We start from the raw sequence: 18,169 nt of genomic DNA on the forward strand, positions 1-18,169 counted from the left end.
GCTATGAAGTGTGTATGATAAGGCCTCACCGTGGTCTTTGAAATACAAAAATACATATCTAAAAACTACATTCACAAATCTCTTGTAATGTTACTACAATGTAACTACAATACAAACTATATCTGCCTACTGCAAAAGGTAAACATGAATTAGAACAAGTAATTCTAGAAAACAAATGTCATTCTATTAAAAAATACATTCCCTTGTCAGGACCCTTTAAATACTGACTGCAGTCAGTTTAACAATGCTAACTTGTCTACACAGTAGTGTCCATAGGCTCGTCCGCCACACTAGAAACAACACTTTTTTGTGGAGGATCTGTGCTGTCACCTTTCTCAAGGGATTTAGCCAATCCCTGCTTTTCCTCTTGCTGTCCTGGGTTTTTATTGGCTGAATGTGCACTGCGATCCTCCGCAATGTCATTGTCATTGGTTTGAGCCTTGGAGGGGGTGTTGGTCAACGCTCCAGGGTGAGTTTTCATATGGCCCTGTGGAAGACACCACATAATTAAGATTTACTCACAAGTCAAGAACGATGACATAATCAACTGTACCTATACTTTTGACTCAATCGATAACTTTTTCAACCCTTACCTTAAGTCCGCTACGGCTGGCGTATGCCTTTCCACACTGGGAGCAGCTATAGGGTTTGTCAGGGCGAGGAGGCTGGGTGTGCAGTGCAGGTGCTGGGACAGAGGGCTCTGGGTCCTCTGAAGGCTTTTCTGGCCCGGTGTAACCATCCTCCATTGGGGTGTCCTTCTCCGGCGCTGGATCCAACACTGGAGGTGTGACAGTCTCACTCTTGCTTTTGCTTTGGGCAGCATCTCTCTCTTCAGCCTCCTGTGGTGCACTGCCACAGGCCTCCTCTACTTCAGGGGTAGCCTTCGGGCTGGCAGGTGGGGTGAGGGAAGGTAAGGGACTTGCAGCTGGGGGTTCAGGATTCGAATCAGGACCTGTTGTGGGTTCATCATTATTTACTCCTCTATGCGGGATATCATTTTCTACTTCAGGCTTCGAAACACAGAGAGAAAGAGGGGTGTCATCTGACTCTATGTCTCCATTCATGACAGCTGAATGAGAACTAGCTAAGGGTGCTTTGAAAGGGCTGGTACTGCCCAGGTCAGCATGGGTCTCCTCCTCAGAGTTCATGGGGCTACCATCAGCTTGGGCGTTGTCTCCCAGACACAGGGGGTCCTCAGCTCCTTCTGGGGGGGGATTACAGGTCAAGGGTGGGCTAACACTGGGTGTTGAGTGTTCGGATTCATCTGTCTTCGCAGACGTGGCATCAGCAGCTGTGGATTGCTTAGAAGTGGACCCTGAGTTGAGAGCATCCATTGGAGACTTGGAGCTTGTTGTTAATGCCAGAGGGAGGAGTTGTTGGGCGTTAGATGGGGAGCCTATGGAGTCATTCTCGCCATCATCAAAAATGGCATTCTGCGTTTCTGGGGCGTCTTCAGGAGGTATATCTTCGTCTGGTGGTATTTGCCCTCCAAGGTGCAAGCGGATATGATGCTGAAGAACCAAGGCATTTGTGAACTTGCGTGGGCACAGTGGGCAGGAGTTCAAAGCACGGGAGTTGGCCGGTCTTGCACGGTGAGTGGCCAGGTGGGCCCTCAGGCTGCCCTTTGTGGAGAAGGAACGACCACACAGCTTGCAAGGGAACGGGCGCTCTCCCAGATGTGTGGCCTGGTGCAAACGCAGAGCTCTGGGGCAGCTGAGGACACGCAGACACACTCCACACTGATTAGCAGCCTGGGCAGTGGGAAGAGAAGGGGTAGTACCAGAACCTGAGACTGCCTGGCTGGTCACCAGTCCAATAGCGTTGGCACTTGGGCTCAGGCCAAGAGCAGCCAACATTTCCCTGCGATAGGCACTGGAGGTGGTGGACAGGTCTTGGCCTTGTGTGTCCCCATTTGCTTCAGCAGGGGGTTGTGAGGAGGTGGAGGCACCTCCATGGGGCTGCTTTTCAAGTTTCTGTACCAGGCGCTGCAACTTGGAGGTGTCTGAGGTCTGGGTAGAGGTGGTGGGAGAGGATGAAGAGGTTGAGGAAGTTGATGGTTTAGGGAAAGGTGGGAAAGGGAAGGGTAGCTGATGAGGTGAAGTGAGGTGGGAGGTGGGGGGGTGGCCTGGGGGCCGGAGAAGTGCAAGGTGGTGAGGGGAGGCACCTCCGGGGAAGAGAATCTTGGGGAGGTGTGCGAGTTGAGAGTATGGGGAGGTTGTATGGAGGGCAGAGTGAGGGGGTGTGTTTTCATCAAATCTTTGCTGCTTTGCTCCTTTGAACTGGCTGCCCATGGAGGAGGATGAGGATGAAGAGGAGGATGGCAGTACAGTGCTAGATGCGCTGGCAGCAGCTGCAGCTGAGGCTCTGTTCAGCTGTAGCAGTGAATGGGCTGTGGACAGCAGTGCCATATCCACTGAGGGGGGCAGAGGTAGAGAGGAAGACGAGGGCCGAGAGGACGTGCCAGACAGGAATCCTAAAGCCATGTTCTCTGTCATCCCAGGAATGCTTCCTTTCACTCCAGTAAAGGACTCGTCATCATCAGCACGCCGTTTTCTCCTTCTCTGGATGGCACCAGTTGGAGAGCTACTCTGTGTTTGCTCCGACAGTGCTGGGGGCAGCAGGGAGAGGGACAACTCTGGGTTCTGCTCTCTGTGTCGCAGGAAATGGGCTTTGAGGTTCCCTCTGGTTGTAAAACGGCTCAAGCAGACTGGACACTGGTAGGGCCTTTCACCTGTATGCGACCTCAGATGGATCTGGAGTGATGAATCACTGCTTAACACCTTTCCACAAAAACGGCACACATGTTGAGGGCGTCCTGCTAAGGAGGCAGATCCCAGAGAGGAACTGGGCTGGAGATCCTGGGAATGGCTGGTGGTAGAAAGTGGAGGAGTTGGGAAACTGATACCATTGCTATGACCAAATGAGGAGGTGTTGGAGGATTTTTCATGGAGGTAGCGGTGCGGTAGGCCCAGTGACAAGGACAGAGGGTGTAGGGAGGCAACAGAGGAGCTGATAGTGGATGAAATAGATGAGGAAGGTAATGAGGAAGAGGTAGAGGAGGATGGAGGTCTGCTGCCATTCACGTGTGAAGCACCTGATTTGGAGACAGGTGGCTGGGGGAACAGGGAAGATGGAAGGCCAGTCAAAAGCGATGACGCTGTGGTGACTGGTGTGGCAGTAGAGGGGTGTGTTGGTGATGAAGATGCTGCACCATTAGACTTCTGGTTGTCTGCACCACTGGCCTGTGTATTACTATCTTGGCCAAAGACAGCTCCTCCAAGCCTTAGAACATGTCTACAGATCTCCTCAGTTATCTGCATCTGGTGGATTTGCCTCTGCTGTAAAACCCTCAGCTCCTCCAGGAGTACTGCCAGGGTCGGTGGTACCTGGATCTGTCCCTGCTGCCCCGGAGAGCTGGAGGTGTGCTGCTGACCTGGACTGGAGCTGTCACGATGAGGTGGCACACACTGAGAAGACGAGGAGGAGGAAGAGGAGGAGGAGGTAGTGGTGGTGGCTGAGCTGCCCATCGGTGGGGAGGTCATGGTGGAGTGAGAGTTTCCTTGGTGGGAGAGACTGTGGGAACCTGAGGTTTGACCCAGGGGAGGAGGTGAGTGAGTCTGGGATGACAGTGAGGGGTGAGGAAAGTCTGGGGAGAGGGAAGAGTGGGTGTTGGGGAGGGAGGTGGTGAAGGGGGCGATGTGGCTGGGCCAGTGAGGAGGAGGCGAGCTCTCGCTGGGTAAGGAGGGCGCGTGGAGCCCACCAGGGGATGGGCGAGGGGCCAGAGGTGGTTGGCAGTCTTGGAGAGAGGTGGGGGATGAGGAGGAGGACCCTGACGAAGTCACTTCTGAGCCAAGTGATGTGGACGGTGACTTCATGCCCAGGTGCTCATCTGTGGATTGACAAAAAAGAAGAACAAGAGCTTTAAGAGATTTAAACTTAATTTACTTTCAGCTTGTTTCTATGCATTATTAAGCCCAGATATCCAGGTATGTGAACAACGGGCTTCAGTTACAGAGTGTGTTTATTTCATTGCCTCCAGTTATTGTTTACTAATTAAGTTAGCAAATTTGTGTGCATACCAAAAGATCCTATTACGACTTCAAAAGAAATGGCCTTGAACAAAAAAATAAACAAGTGAAAGAAACTCGGCAGTCCATGAGTCTTTGTAATGTCTTGTCTCAATCTGTGCTCTCCGGAGCAAAACTCCTCAAACATCTTGCACACACAAAAAAGCTTACAGACCACCTTGCTGCTATGGCAACACATTTTAGAGGACAATGGGCATCACCAAGACAACCCATAACCCCTCTTAACCCACCCCCTCCCTACAGCAGTTACGTCTTTCATCTCCCCATTCACCCTTCCCCCCTTACGTCACAGTGGAGGTCAAGGGTCAGGCCACGCTAAGGGTTCTGGGCACTGTCCAGACACTGTGATTGGTCAACTAATCTGACCTCTGCTGCTCAGGGGTCAAATTCTTTCAGAATCTTGAGCACAGAGTGAGAAAGAGTAAAAAGAAAAAGAAGGGGGGAGGGTAACAACAATGGAGAGACAAACTAACTATTCCCTCCTGGAGAGATATAGTGATGGAATGAAAGACTGTACCTCTGTGAAATTCATTCCCTGTGACTTCTTAACAAACCTGAACGAGAAGGAAACTAAAAAATAACTTCCCACGCTTATAATTTTAATTTGTGGAAGTTTACCTGCAGAGACTCTTGGGAGCATGCACTTGGACATATAACCCATTGCAACGCACAACAAGTGCGAGAGCAATCTCTCTATCCCCTCTGAATCTTTTTTTTCTCATCCATCTGAGCACCCCCCTAAGTGTGGAGGGGTATACAGTCAATAGGGCTGGGGGGCGAGAAAGAGGGAGAAAGAGAGGGGAGGGAAGTATTGAGAAGGTGGAAAATGGGGGGAGAGGGGTGCATTAGGGAGAAAAGCATGGACGAGGAGCAAAAGAAGAAGAGAATAGAAGGGTGGAAGATTAATCTTTACCAAAAAACACTGCCTTCCCTTCCCCCCACCCATGCACCTTATTGTTAACAAATAAGAGAGTGCTCTATACTAATCAAAGACCTCCAGCAGTCAGCGCTGAGCAGCCTGTTGGTTTCCTAGAGGACGGACAGCACATGAAAATGGCCACAGATGTATGTTAGTTAATCCTCCTCTATTCACTTCACAGGGACAAGTTTATTGGCCCCGACCAAAGTGCCTCAGGCCTCCATTTAGTGGGGCCCATTACAGTGAATGACAAAGCAGGAGGGGTTTCTTTAGTTGACAAACTTAGATCTTAAACTTTTTTGTCTGCTAAATCAGGTGCGTTTGTTGGAATGTGGCCATGCATAAATAAATGTATGAACAAAATGGCACAAATCAACGAGAAAACACACAATAAATACACAAATCGTGTTAATCCAAATCCAGACTTTTAGCCTTTGAGGATTTAAAGTGAATTCCGCGTGCAGGGATGTGCGCCATTGGGTTGCAGGACGGTCGCCCTCTTTCAACAAATCCAAGACATAAATCGCATGCACACTTGTAAAAGATTTCTTTCTTTTCTCACCGTGAGATAGCAGCTTCGGGCCCCCTGGATCCGCGTTAACGAGATGCTGGGGTCGCTTCTGCTTCCGGCGTGACATGATTCACGGCGAGTCAGACAGAGAGGGGGGCATCGGTCGGTTGAATGGCACTAGGCACGTTTTTTGCGCACTTGGAAGCGCTCCTGAAACCATCCGAGCATCCAAAGTTTAAAAGTCGCGCAAATCCCGCAACGAAAGGGATGTCCAAAAAAAAAGTAAGATCGCTTCTGGATGTAAAAAAAAAATGAAGTTTGATGGAAGAAAGTAGAAATCAAAATAGGACATGTGTTTGGAAATCCGCAGGTCTGCGCCGTGTCATATGAAGCTGCCTGAGTGCGTGTGTGGCTGTTTTCTAAAGTCTCCTCTCCCCCAAAAAAAACTTGTCCAATTTGCGCCCCTCCTCTCCCACTGCTGCCCCGCTGCATGCACATACAGGGAACACACACACACATACAAACACACACACACACACACGCCATACACACTCACACACACAGAACCACTCCTTGTTCTTCAATGATATTTGCATTTCAATGGCGTGTAACACACAGCCTCCCTGGTTCTCTCTTTCTCTTTCTCCCCCAGCTTTATTTTTCTTTACACACTCGCGCAGCAGCTATAAACTTTCAATAAAACATGACAATTAGGTGTCAAAGCATGCGGATGCCTAAAAACAAATCTAAACAGATTAAACAGATAAAGATATATGTTTTCTTTTGGTCACCCTTCGAAGAGAATAAAATCACCACGAGTCAAATTAAGATGCAATAACATGTCCAAAAAGAATCAGGTGACTCATCAATCAGGTGACATCTGTTTGGGACCCCCAGGTGAACTGCTCCTACTGTATAATTCTCACTAAGGCGGGTTAATAATGTAATCATAGCCGTGATAATTGGCTGGCAGGTGGTTTCCGTCAGCAAGAGTCAAAAATCCGTCTTCCCAGCAGGACAAGGAGCGAGCAGGCGATATTTCTCCCCTTTGATTTTCATAGGGCCAATTATCAGCGACAGTGCAGTGAGTGGCTGTTGTGTACAAGTGGGGCCACACAGCCATTCCACATGCATGCATGTATTTCGTGTGTTATCACCAAGCGCATAATACCCCCCCTCCCCTACCTCCACCCCCCACCCCCCACCCCCAAAAAAAGCATCTTACACTGGAGCTCTATTTAAAAGGCAGAGAATAGATGGGAATCTTTGACAATGGCGTGCTGGACACAGTTGAGTGAGCATCTCCCCTCTCTCACTATGAACCCCCGGATCCACTGCAGCACAGCACAATGCCCCTCTTTCACCCCCCGCCTTTACTCCTGTACCACGTGGAGAAATGGATAAAAGAGAGAGAGAGGGAAAAAAGTGGGAGGAGGTGGTGGTGGTGGTGGTGGTGGTGGTGGTGGAGGAGGAGGACAAGGAAGAGGGGGGCTTTATTTAAGTAGGTGTCTCACATTATACACATATCCACTCAGGGGCCGTGTAAGAAAACATGGCATTATTTTTGATAGGGGAAGTCATTAAGTGTTTGACTTCATCCAGGTTCATTAGCATCACCTGGAAAATAAATGGGAAATGTCGATGTGAAGTCAAAGTCCAGCTTGTTTCAAGTGACTTCTCAGGTTCTTTACTTAACACTTTACTTAAGTACTAACACCACGCTGTTACAAGTGAAAGTCCTGTGTCAGAAATGTAAGTACTGTAAGTGTAATCATAAAATGGAATTAAAGTGATTAAATATGGAGGAGGAAAGGTTGTGTTAGGGGTATATGTAACACTGGTGGATAGTTGGATTGTAAATCAACTGGGATTGTTATTTATTTTTATTTGATTGGCTGGCAAAAAAAACTGGGGATAGTTGTTTGTATATTAGTTGTTAATGAATTTGAGATTTTGTTGAAATGATATATGAGTTAAAAGAAGAAAGGTGAGAAAGGCGTAGGGACATGTAAGTTTTTACTTCTACCTACTCCTGTTTCTTTTTGTTTTGTTTGTTTTTATTATGTTGTTTTAATTGTTTGTTCTAAATAAAGTCATTCATTCATTCATTCATGTAATTAGATTATTATGACTCATGCATTAAAGGTGCTATTTGTAAGAAAAGTTGAATTTTGAGTCTCATTCCCAACCCGTCAAATAATGATGTTTGGGATGGCGGCCGACCCGTCCTACAATCTCAAAACGTTGATGACGTTGAAAAAAATTTAAAGGGTGAGTTTACCCAAAAATAAGTTTCATAGTCCACAAAACATTTCTGGAGCTTCACAGCAAAACAGCGTTGCTACATTCTCCCGAACAACTAAGGACTTTTAAAATGTTTTAGAGTAAAATAATAATAATAATAAAATAAAATAAAGTAAAAACATAAAATGGCTCTATACAGCTCATCTGGTGTAACCCAAGTCTCCAGAAACCCTGGATTTGAAGAGGTGTTATTTACACCCTTTTTTAAATCTTCACCATGTGTCGAAGATGTAAATAATGTCTTTTCTCATCAATTCTGGATCTATGGGCTTCCAGAGACTTGGATAACACCAGACAAGCCATATGGATCCAGTTTAAGTTTTTTTTGTTGTTGATTTGTTTTGTTTTAAAACAAGTCCCCACCTACTTGAGCAGTTCGGGAGAACGCTGCAACACTGTTTTGCTGTGAAGCTCTGGTAGTGTTTTGTGGTCTACCCATTGGCATGGGGCTGAGAAGATAATGCATGAATATTCATTTTTGGGTGATTTTATCCTTTAATTTGAAAGTAGGATTAACTGTGCTTTTTGTCTAATCGATACTACAGAATTAAAATATTAAAATTGATTAACATTACTTAAATTATTAAAAGGGAAAAAAGCTGTGAAGCTGGAATCAGGAAATGTTTTTACATTGAAAATGATGATTATCAAAATAGTTGCTGATTAATATTAACTAATTGTTTCAGCTATATGTGTCGACTGTTTATGTATATAACAAAATATAACAGTTTCTTGTCTTCATACGTTTTGCAGGCAATAATCTTAATTTGTAAAACAACTAGTAACTAAAGCTGTCAAATAAATGTAGCTGAGAAAAAATAATAGAGGTATAAGTAGAGATATAAGTGGCATACAATGGAAATACTCAAGTAAGGTACAAGTACCTCACATTTGTAGCCTATTTAAGTACAGTACCTGAGTGCATAAAGCCTACTTTGTTTTATTCCACCACTGAAATAGCAGTACCACATTAAAAAATACTCCATTAAGTCAAAGTCCTGAATTCAAAACATCAGTAAAGTTTAGTAAAAGTAGTAATAATAATGAATAAATAATAATAATCAGCATGTACATACCAAAAACAAATAGTCCTACTGAATGTGATGTAAATGTTTTGTACCTGTCTTGAGATTTTGAGTGACAATCAGCCAATGAGATTACTGTATCCCTACAGCGTCACCTGTTGCCACCTGCTGAGTGAAGGACTAACTGGTAGGTTGTGTATTTTCCGAAACTAACGAGAAAAACGGGACAAAGGCGTTATCCCACTAAAGTTACGGTATCCGTTTAAGTTTAACAGAAAGTGGAGTTTTTAAAAGTCAAAGTTGTTTCTTTTAAAAGTAGCTGTTGAACAGAAAGAGGACGTGGCGGTTTAGCCTGAGAGCTCATCACTTTACTTGCTAGCCTGCTAGTGCTAACATTAAGCTAGCTACACCTAAACTGAAGCTAGCTCCTTCTTCATTCTGTACAACCAAGTTTTTTATAAGTAGCGTTATTTAATACGTATTTATCTAGTGTTTATCTCATTCATAATTTGAAATATATAAGAAGACAACATTAAAGGTAAGTGGAGGGTTAGCTAATATACCATTAACTACAGCGCTGCCAGTAAAAACTATGTGGGTTTATCAGCTAAACCACAGAAAACAAAAGCTTGAATGTTTTTGACAACCAGTTGTTGGCCTTGAAATTTGAAATTTAACTGGAATACAGCATCAAAATGTATCTGTTTGTTCCAGTTCTCAATTTTAGGATTAAAGAGGACTGTCAGCCTAGTATTGATGCGAACCTGAGAAGAGTGGTGGAAAAGGACATCTCTAGCAATTCATAAAATAGCTAAATACTTTCAGTACTCACACATACAAATTCAATTCTTTACCCCAGACTTGGTGACTTGGAGTCCAGAAATTTCACCAAATAGGACCTTGAATACTTGAAACCTCCAAAAATAGGATGTCCAATGGAGTCTAACCCCACACACAAGCTCGGCTTTGCGAAGAGAGACTCATTTAAAAGCCTCCTGGTCCCAGATTGATTTTTATTTGCTTTACACTGGCATAGTCAAGGTCTTTCAAAATCAAAATATGTGTGATTGCTCTATAGACTTGTGCTGATCTCCTATACTGAAATATGCCTGTGCTCTCCGCAGTCTAGGCCATGTCTCTCTGCGAGGACACACTCCTGTGTAACTTCCCAAAGTGTCGGACCAAGCTGAACGGATTCGCCTGGGTCACAGCCTGCTCGCATGTTTTCTGCGATCAGCACGGGTCCGGCGAGTTCAGCCGCTCTCCAGCCATCTGCCCGGCCTGCTCCTCTGCACTGTCTGGGAAGCTGGACATTGTAAGGACAGAGCTGTCACCCTCTGAGGAGTACAAAGCCATGGTGCTGGCAGGTCTGCGACCAGACATAGTACTGGACATCAGTGGCCGAGCTCTGGCCTTCTGGAGCTATCAGGTCGAATATCTTTCTGTCTGTATATGAACAGTGTCTTCTCTCTGTCTGTGTCTATGTAGTTGTCTTCACTTTTCCTATAAATCACCCAGCTTGTCAGTCTCTTTGTAAACAGGTCCATCAGGAGCGTATGTATCAAGAGTACAGTCTGTCACGGGCTGAGGCACAGCTGAAGCAGATGGAGAAGGTGTTGACTCAGCAGAACCAGTGCAGAGAACTGGAGCTCACCGCCATGAAGGGGGAAATCACCTCTCTGAAGAAAGTAAACCACAATTCTGAAAATCAAGTGTAGATTCATAGCGTCACATTTGAAATGAGACCCTGAGACTGTCATCAAGTCCCAAAATGATTTGCTGAGTCCTCTTTTAGGACAAAGAAAGAGGTCTGAAGTAAGATTGTAAAATGGGCTTTAGGGGGGAAGTGAGAAGGATAGGTCCATGCTCATCATCTCTATTTTTTTCTACACTGTAGATGATGAAGGAATAGAAATTGGGGCAGCAAACTTCAAGATGGTGTCAATCTTAATATGTGTTCATAATCTTCAAACTTACATGACGATTTAGAAAGTTAGAAACATGAGTTCAGGAGAACATGTAGCAATGTATAACACATTGTTTCTTTCAGGTGATGGAGGATTATAAAAGGAAGTACAGCGAGGTGTCCGAGAGGCTGATGGAGAGGAACAGGCAGTACCAGAAACTACAAGGGCTGTATGACTCTCTGAGGCTGCGCAACATGGTGGTGGGTGTGGGAGAAAAAGACATGCTGCCACAACCAGGACTACGTCACGACTTCAACACGGGTAAGAAAAACACGTTTAAATTTTCGTTTAATAACAGAGGCTCGGTCTCTACGTGCAGGATATTTCACAATAAGAGAAGTGGATGGGGATTGTTGAAATTTATGAATGTCCTTCCATACTCACCAACTTTTTGACAGTATTTAAAAATTGGACTTGAATAGGATGTATTATACTATATATATCATTTGTACAGGATTGTTGGCTTTTTCGGAAATGGGCTAACTTTTAAACACTAACTTGCTAACAAGGTTTTTTAATGCTGTAAAGTTGGATGTCATAAAACACTTTTCGTATTAGCAATTATTTTATCATTAAATACAGGAAAAGCTTATCATAATTGTTACATAACACACTGATAGTGACAGCAGATCCTTCAGCTAGTGTTGGAGAACAGCAGCTTGTCTTTAAAAATGATTAACCTTTGCTTATGCAGTAAAGTAGGAAGCTTTTCTGTTTGTCTGAGATCTGAATGTTTTTATTGAATCAGTTGTACCCACAGTGATTAATGACAATAGGAAGGAAGCACAGAGAGAGTAACGTTAAATAGCACAGAGGCACACACAGCTGTAGGTGTTTTGTCAATCAGAAGTAGTCATCAAGAAAGAACAGTGGGAGTAATGAGCTGATTGTCTATGTAAGGGAATTTTACTCAGTATAACAATGAGAGACATCCGTCAACCCCCTGCTTGTCACCCAGGGGTGGCTCGGCAGGCGACTCCCCAGAGAAGCCCTCAGTTCCTCTCCACGAGCCACGATGGGGACAGCAGATTCTTCTCCTGCCTGGAGGCCGACGGAGCCAAGACCTTCTTCCAGTTCAGCTCCCCCACCAAGGAGAGAGGCCAGCCCTTCATCAAGAAGCACTGAGATGGGAACAGCTTTCATAGTGACTGTAAAACACTAAATTAACAATATTTATTCATATACAGTACGTTAACAACATGTTCTGTTGTATTATTTAGTTGTCAGTGTTCGGTCTGAGTGCATTATAGTAGTATTTTATTGTCATTTTGAACTACAAATGTGTTTTTTGCTAAAAAATAACAAATACTGGACTGAAACTAGGAGTGAAATCGAATGTTCTACATTTAGTCATGGACTCATGAAGAAGTTCTTTGACAATGTAAAGACAGTAAACTCAGAGCAATGCTTTACAGTCTTCTCTCAATGCAGAGTAGAATGTATCAGATTCACCAAAATAAGAAGTATAAACTTCGTCATACATGCTGTATGAACAATTTGATTTGTGGTGTCATTCAAAGCAGAAAACTGTTAATGTGTTTATTGTACAGCCGTCTGGGCCATCCTCAGCAACTGTCTCATAAAATAAAGAATCAGTTTAAGGAGTGAGTGAGATATAATGCATAATTTCTGTTTGTGAATAAAAAACTTAGAATAATGAAATTAATCGGACAACATTTATGGCCATTTTCTGTGGACAAACAGAAAATGGGCATCAAGGGCTCAAAATGTCTGCAAGAGAGCCCTCATGCACTTAATGATTTGACAGTAAGATAGTAGAAAGTAAAGTCTGACTCTGTGAGAGTCAACATTGGGATTGGGCCAGAGTTTCTTTTGCACAGATATTTTAGCTATTTGATGAGTAACACCAAATAGACAATGTAATAAAACCTCTGATCAGTAGGTCTTTTATACAGAAGACATTTAGACATGTCACTGTAGGAAAAGCATAGGTGTAAATAATAAAATGAATGGCCTTTTTAGCTGCTTTAGTTTCAGGTCCCAGTATTGAGCATGCTGACTCACTGGTATAGTTTACTGGGACACCTGACTAGAGCATGTTGTCATGTTCTATTATTAGTAGCAGCTTTACTTTTTCTACCATGAAAGTTCACTTTTGGGGACCCCTGGCAGCTGATGACCTGATGATTTGAAAACAGCTGTTTTAAGACACCACACAGACAATAGGTTTAAGACAAAAGGTTTAAGAGTAAAGTCACAATTCTGACATCTCATTTTCATCATCATCACAGGATAGTTCATGTAGCAACAAACCCCATGTTATCCCCACAGAATACAAAAAAAGAACAAATTATAAATATAAACAAACGGGGGCTCTAAAGACAAAGTAACAGGGTAACATCTATTTACAAAACAACGTAAAACAGGCACAGACTTTGGAAACTTCAATAACTATCCAAACTCTTCTTCAAAATTCAGGGAAAAAACATTTGGTCCTTGTGTTTCTTGTTGAGCTCATTCACTCAGGGGCTTGTAGCTGACGGAGGCAGCGAGCTGACTTTGGACGTTTTGTTTCTTGCCGTTGACGATGAGGAGCAGAGGGGAGTCGACTCGTATACTTCTGAAGTCGAACGACTGCCAGAGAGAGAAGAAAAACCAAAGTCAGACCAGTAGAAAGACTAATGAGAGGAGATTATTGTACATGTTGAACTGCACATGAGAAACTGACCTCATCTTTATGTGTTATACTGTTTCGCTTGACCTGAGGTTCAGGAATGACTACAGAGTCTCCTATCAGGACGCCCCAGCTGTCTGCAGTGTTGTACACCATCACCACTATACATGTCTCTTCGCTGTCCACCATGCCAAACGTACTGCAGGGAAAAAGAGAATCCAGATTATTCTCTCAACTACCTCACCAACAATCAAGCCACAGCATCTGGATAAGGGAGCTGTCAATGATAAAACAAGCTGCACTCACAAGGCCATGCGACCCTCAGAGGCCAGGCTGAACACCACCTTGCCCAGGGCGGCCACCCCAGCGTTGTGGCCTTGCGTGAGGGAAGAAAGAGTTCGGGGCTCCAGGCTGCCTACACGGCCTGTCGGGGAACGAAACTGGGGGGAGGAGCAGGGACCCAAGGCCGACGTGCTGAGGTTAGAGAGCATCGTCCGTAACCGACGAGCCTTCACCTTCCCCTGAAGAGATGGAGAGACTAAAGGTTAAGAGCAGAACAAGAGATAAGGCCGTGCTTTGCTGCCACCTCGTGGTGAAAAATTATATTGTCTATCTGGATGACAAGATTTATGACTGTAAGCAAACAGATGCAAAGGTAAAATTTTCTTAACATAAACTTATGTTACAATTTTTAAAAACCATTAAAGACTTAACAGACTAAACCTGCAGACGTAGATATAACTTTTCCTCTAGCTTCTTTCTTTTCATTGTTCCCTCTTTACCTTTTGGCCATTATCTGAATTTTCCTTCTTTCCAGTGTTAAATCAGCAGTCCCTCTGTAACCGTAATTTAGTTTCATGTTGCGATACTGATTTTTTGAACAACAAATTAATATTCTACTTGAACAAAAATGCTTAATCGACCAGTCTGTTGACAGAAAATTGATTGGCAAACATTTTGTGTAAATCTGACTAAATCTTTAAAGCAAAAACTGGAGTCACCGTGCCCAGATTCTCATGTGCAAACCTTTTCTGGTTTTCTTATTCTTCTATGACAGAAATCTAAATATCTTTGTGTTTTGGATTGCTTATCTGATAAAACAAAATAGTTGAAGATGTCACTTTGGGGCACTGGGAACTTTTGACGGACATTTTACAGACCAAATGATTATTCAACTAATCAAAAAAATAATGTGTTAATTACCTTCCTAGTCACTTAATGAAAATAATCCAAAGCCCTTGATTTTACATTAACAATTCCAAGGTTCTTTTTCAATGTATTTATTTATTGACTTATTTACTGTTGTTCAACATTTTTCCTTCCATAATGGAAAGACTGTTTGTTATCGTATGTTATGTTATGTTATGTTATGTTATGTTATGTGAATAATTGCAATGAAACAGCTTCTCCCACCTTGTTCTGCAAGAGTTCCGTGACTTTCCTCAGATACTCCAGCAGCTGCTTTTCCCTCTCTAGAGGCTCCTCCCAGCCCGGGTCGAGCTCCGCCGCTCGGCTGTAGCCGCCGAGTGCTGAGCTGAACATCTCCTCATACTGGAACAGTGTGGACCGGTTGAAATGCAGTTCTGGGTAACAGGAGGCAGCTCTGTCAACTTTCTCCTACAAACAAAGAAGAGAGGAGTCAAATACTAGTACAATAGTGCAAATAGTGCTGATGGATAAACAGACATGTTCGGCGCTTAGTACTCACAGATTGTGCATAGGCACTTAAAGCTTGTTGAGACAACTGTGGATTCTGTCCACAGCTGAAAAACAGGGACACGTTGGCATTTCCCAGTATATCTGTAGAAACAATAACATGAAATGCAGTTTTAGGATATGGAAGTATATTGATGACAAAAGGTTTGAGAGAGCACAACTAAGTCTGTACACTTGTTTCTGTGTCTGTTCTTTCAATTTTCTCCTTTAGGACAACACGTGAGTGGCATATTTGATGTCTGTATGCCTCATCGTCCAGACTACAATTTACTCTTGACCAAATGTTGTTCTCTGCTTCCATCTGGTGGTTTAAAAACACAACTGTCTTGGCTTTTTCTAACAGGATGACCCTTCACTTCATGCTCAAATTGAACAGGTGATGCTCTGCTCGGAGTTTGAATTTTTCTCTCAGGCTACAACATCACAAAATTCATACAGTCACGGTTACTGACTCTAACTCAGTGCAACATCCAGAGAGAGAAAACAAAGGTTGACCACTTCTCCATGTCGCTGATAATCACATTTTCTGTTGCCATGTACACAGATGCTCTACTCACACCAAGATGTCCCGTCTGTGACATCCAGCTGGACAGCTTGTCGGGCCATGTCCACACTCTCCAGCACCTGCTTTCCATGTGCGGTGCTGTCCGCTGCCGGCAGCTGTCTCAGCACCATGGACAGGTTACGTAGAGACACTTTGTTCTTGCTCTACAGAGGTAGAAGTAAATGTATTAGTTATAGTATGAGTTAAAGTCCGGGATTTGTGTTTATTTTACCAGTACCATTCTGATCTGTTGAAAACTTGCCAAACCTTCTAATGGAAGCAGCTAGTACAATACCTTGTGTGTTACTATGTATCTAGGAATGTGGTTCTGAAATTATGGCTTTTAATGTGGAAGAGAATGCTTCACTGAGCTGATATAATATCCCTCTCTCTTCCTGTCCTCGTTGTACCTGTTGCAAAGCTCCAGTGAAGCAGTTCTTGGCACCGATCAGGTCTCCTTTTTTCCAGTACTGCTCCCCTAACGTGTTCCAGCCCTCCACCAGGCCAGGCTCCAGCTTCACAGCGCGGGAAAGGCACTCCTCTGCTACAGTACTGAAGTCAGGAGCGACGTTCAGACACCTGCCCTTCTGCAGCAGGAACTCTGCTTTGTGTTTAAAATGATCTGTGGGAAGCCAGAAACAGACAGACATACAGTTGGTGTGAGAGACATTATGCAAATTAAAGGCTGGAGTGCTGTTGTGTGAATACAACACTCACCTTCTTTCTCCTCCAGCTTCTTCAAAGTCTTTTCTATCTCCTGTGCGACATCGCTTTGTTTCCTCCCAGCTTCCTCCACACTGTGAGACTCAAAATAGCAATCTCGGAAATTATACAGTTCATCCACCAGCTCCTGTAATGGAAGGGAACGAGGAAGGAGGGGGGAGAAATGTGACTTTTTGATCTATTTTTAAATCTGTTAAGAATTCACCAAAAAACTGGGACAGCCATGTGCCATTTCCATCTTTGTCTACCATGTTTTCGCAGTCTATCATCAATTAAGATGATGAGGACAAGCTTTCCATGTCTGACAATTGACAATTGATTTCTTTTTAAAACACAGTGGTTCTCAGCAGACTGGCAGATTTTACAGAAGTCAGTTTATTAATCACAAATAGAATTAATCAGCCCATTTCTAAGGTGAGAAAAAAAACACCCTAGACTACCCTGGATTTTTTAACAGAAGGCAAACAAGGTGTATGGACTTTACCAGACAGAGAAGGTCTGTAATGAAAGAAACTATTGAGTTGCATTATGGAAAATGTATGATGAAATCTTATTGGTGCTTGACCCATTACTTGTGACTAAAAGTCAGGATTTTGGCGCCTCTGTTGCTTTGATTTTGTCCATTTTGCCCTTTTAAAACAACTGTGAAATCAGCAACAGGCTAAAATTCATATTTCAGAAAATTAAATACAGATTTATCTAAATCTGACAGGCTTTTCTGTAACGCTTAACCATCTATGCACCTGCATTTGTTCTCATAGCCTATAAAATCATGTAGGGCTATCAATTAAGGATGGTTTGAGTGCAAAAACATATATTGATGCATCATGCTTGGTGCATTTAAAAGTCTTCAAGCTAAATTGCAATCTGGTGACTCAGCAAGAAGAGGGATGGATGCAACCAGACATGCATGTTTAAAGTCATTTTTTTAGGCAGCTCAGTCTAGCACAATAAAAGAAAGGAGGCCGTTCACATAAAACAAGAGAAGTGCCACAGATGAATATCACATTATATCAAACATGACGACTAAAACCAAGAAAGGTCCGTTATTAGCGTAACAGTTGCACCCAGTTGTTATAGTAACGACTCTTCCAGCCAGCAAAGTAAGACAAAACACGACACTGGCTTCATGAAAGGTCAGCAAAACACGACAGCTCGGTGACTAGGTGGATACAAACGTAAGCATAATATAATTAGGAGCAAATACCTTCATAATTTCCAGTTCGTTTTTGTCTTTCACTGGCTCACTAGTCTTCTCCTCTTCCGCCATCTTTGCGCTAGCTTAGAGCACCAATAGCCTGTCAGCGAAGAAGACCGCCGCTGGAGTGGAGCAAAATGCGCCGAGTTAAGAATAAAGAATTAAAAGTAGAATTGTAATGTTAATATAATGTCAGAAAACAGCAATTTCTTATCTAAAATAGCACGAATGCAGTCATTTTAGCAAACCGGAAACAGGCTTTTAATTTCAGTGACGCCGGAAGTTGGAGTAGTCCGTACCCGAAATGATTCCGACAAAGAACCTCCTCACAAATTAACAAATGAGACTTTCATTGAGTAGTTTATCCTTCCAAAAATACAGCTTTCAGTACAGACTGATAAAAGTATGATAATCTATTCATATCATGTGATAAAATCGCCAGACTTACCCGTTTACACATCACGACTCAGCCGGAACGTCCAATCTCTCGATCAAGATGCTGCTCCGACACTTGCCGCCGTGTACCATACATTCTTGGC

At 43.5% G+C, this 18,169-nt stretch overlaps 3 protein-coding genes across 4 annotated transcripts; 1 reads left to right on the forward strand and 2 right to left on the reverse strand.

The window, feature by feature from the left end:
- Positions 1-256: 256 nt before the first annotated feature.
- LOC141003313 (uncharacterized) lies at positions 257-5,645 on the reverse strand. The gene is made up of 3 exons (XM_073474638.1): positions 5,570-5,645; positions 594-3,889; positions 257-487 (listed from the first exon to the last, which is right to left on the reverse strand). Exons 1-3 carry the CDS (start codon positions 5,643-5,645, stop codon positions 257-259), a joined length of 3,603 nt encoding a protein of 1,200 aa, XP_073330739.1.
- Positions 5,646-8,997: 3,352 nt separating this feature from the next.
- On the forward strand, positions 8,998-12,349 carry LOC141003966 (E3 ubiquitin-protein ligase CCNB1IP1). Of its 2 annotated transcripts, none has more exons than XM_073475463.1 (5): positions 8,998-9,034; positions 9,972-10,276; positions 10,389-10,535; positions 10,898-11,075; positions 11,773-12,349. In XM_073475463.1, exons 2-5 carry the CDS (start codon positions 9,980-9,982, stop codon positions 11,937-11,939), a joined length of 789 nt encoding a protein of 262 aa, XP_073331564.1. In that variant the 5' UTR covers positions 8,998-9,034; positions 9,972-9,979; the 3' UTR covers positions 11,940-12,349. The 2 variants fall into 2 exon arrangements, with proteins under 2 accessions (XP_073331564.1, XP_073331563.1); XM_073475462.1 differs by lacking the exon at positions 8,998-9,034 and adding an exon at positions 9,278-9,385.
- A 649-nt stretch (positions 12,350-12,998) lies between these two features.
- Positions 12,999-18,152, reverse strand: ttc5 (tetratricopeptide repeat domain 5). The gene is made up of 10 exons (XM_073475382.1): positions 18,079-18,152; positions 17,640-17,752; positions 16,427-16,559; positions 16,120-16,331; positions 15,723-15,873; positions 15,158-15,249; positions 14,863-15,066; positions 13,756-13,970; positions 13,504-13,648; positions 12,999-13,409 (listed from the first exon to the last, which is right to left on the reverse strand). The coding sequence occupies exons 2-10, from the start codon at positions 17,700-17,702 to the stop codon at positions 13,290-13,292; spliced, it is 1,335 nt and encodes a 444-aa protein (XP_073331483.1). The 5' UTR covers positions 17,703-17,752; positions 18,079-18,152; the 3' UTR covers positions 12,999-13,289.
- Between the last annotated feature and the right edge of the window lie 17 nt (positions 18,153-18,169).

Source organism: Pagrus major, chromosome 10 (genome assembly GCF_040436345.1).
Source record: "Pagrus major chromosome 10, Pma_NU_1.0".
Classification (NCBI taxonomy): domain Eukaryota; kingdom Metazoa; phylum Chordata; class Actinopteri; order Spariformes; family Sparidae; genus Pagrus; species Pagrus major.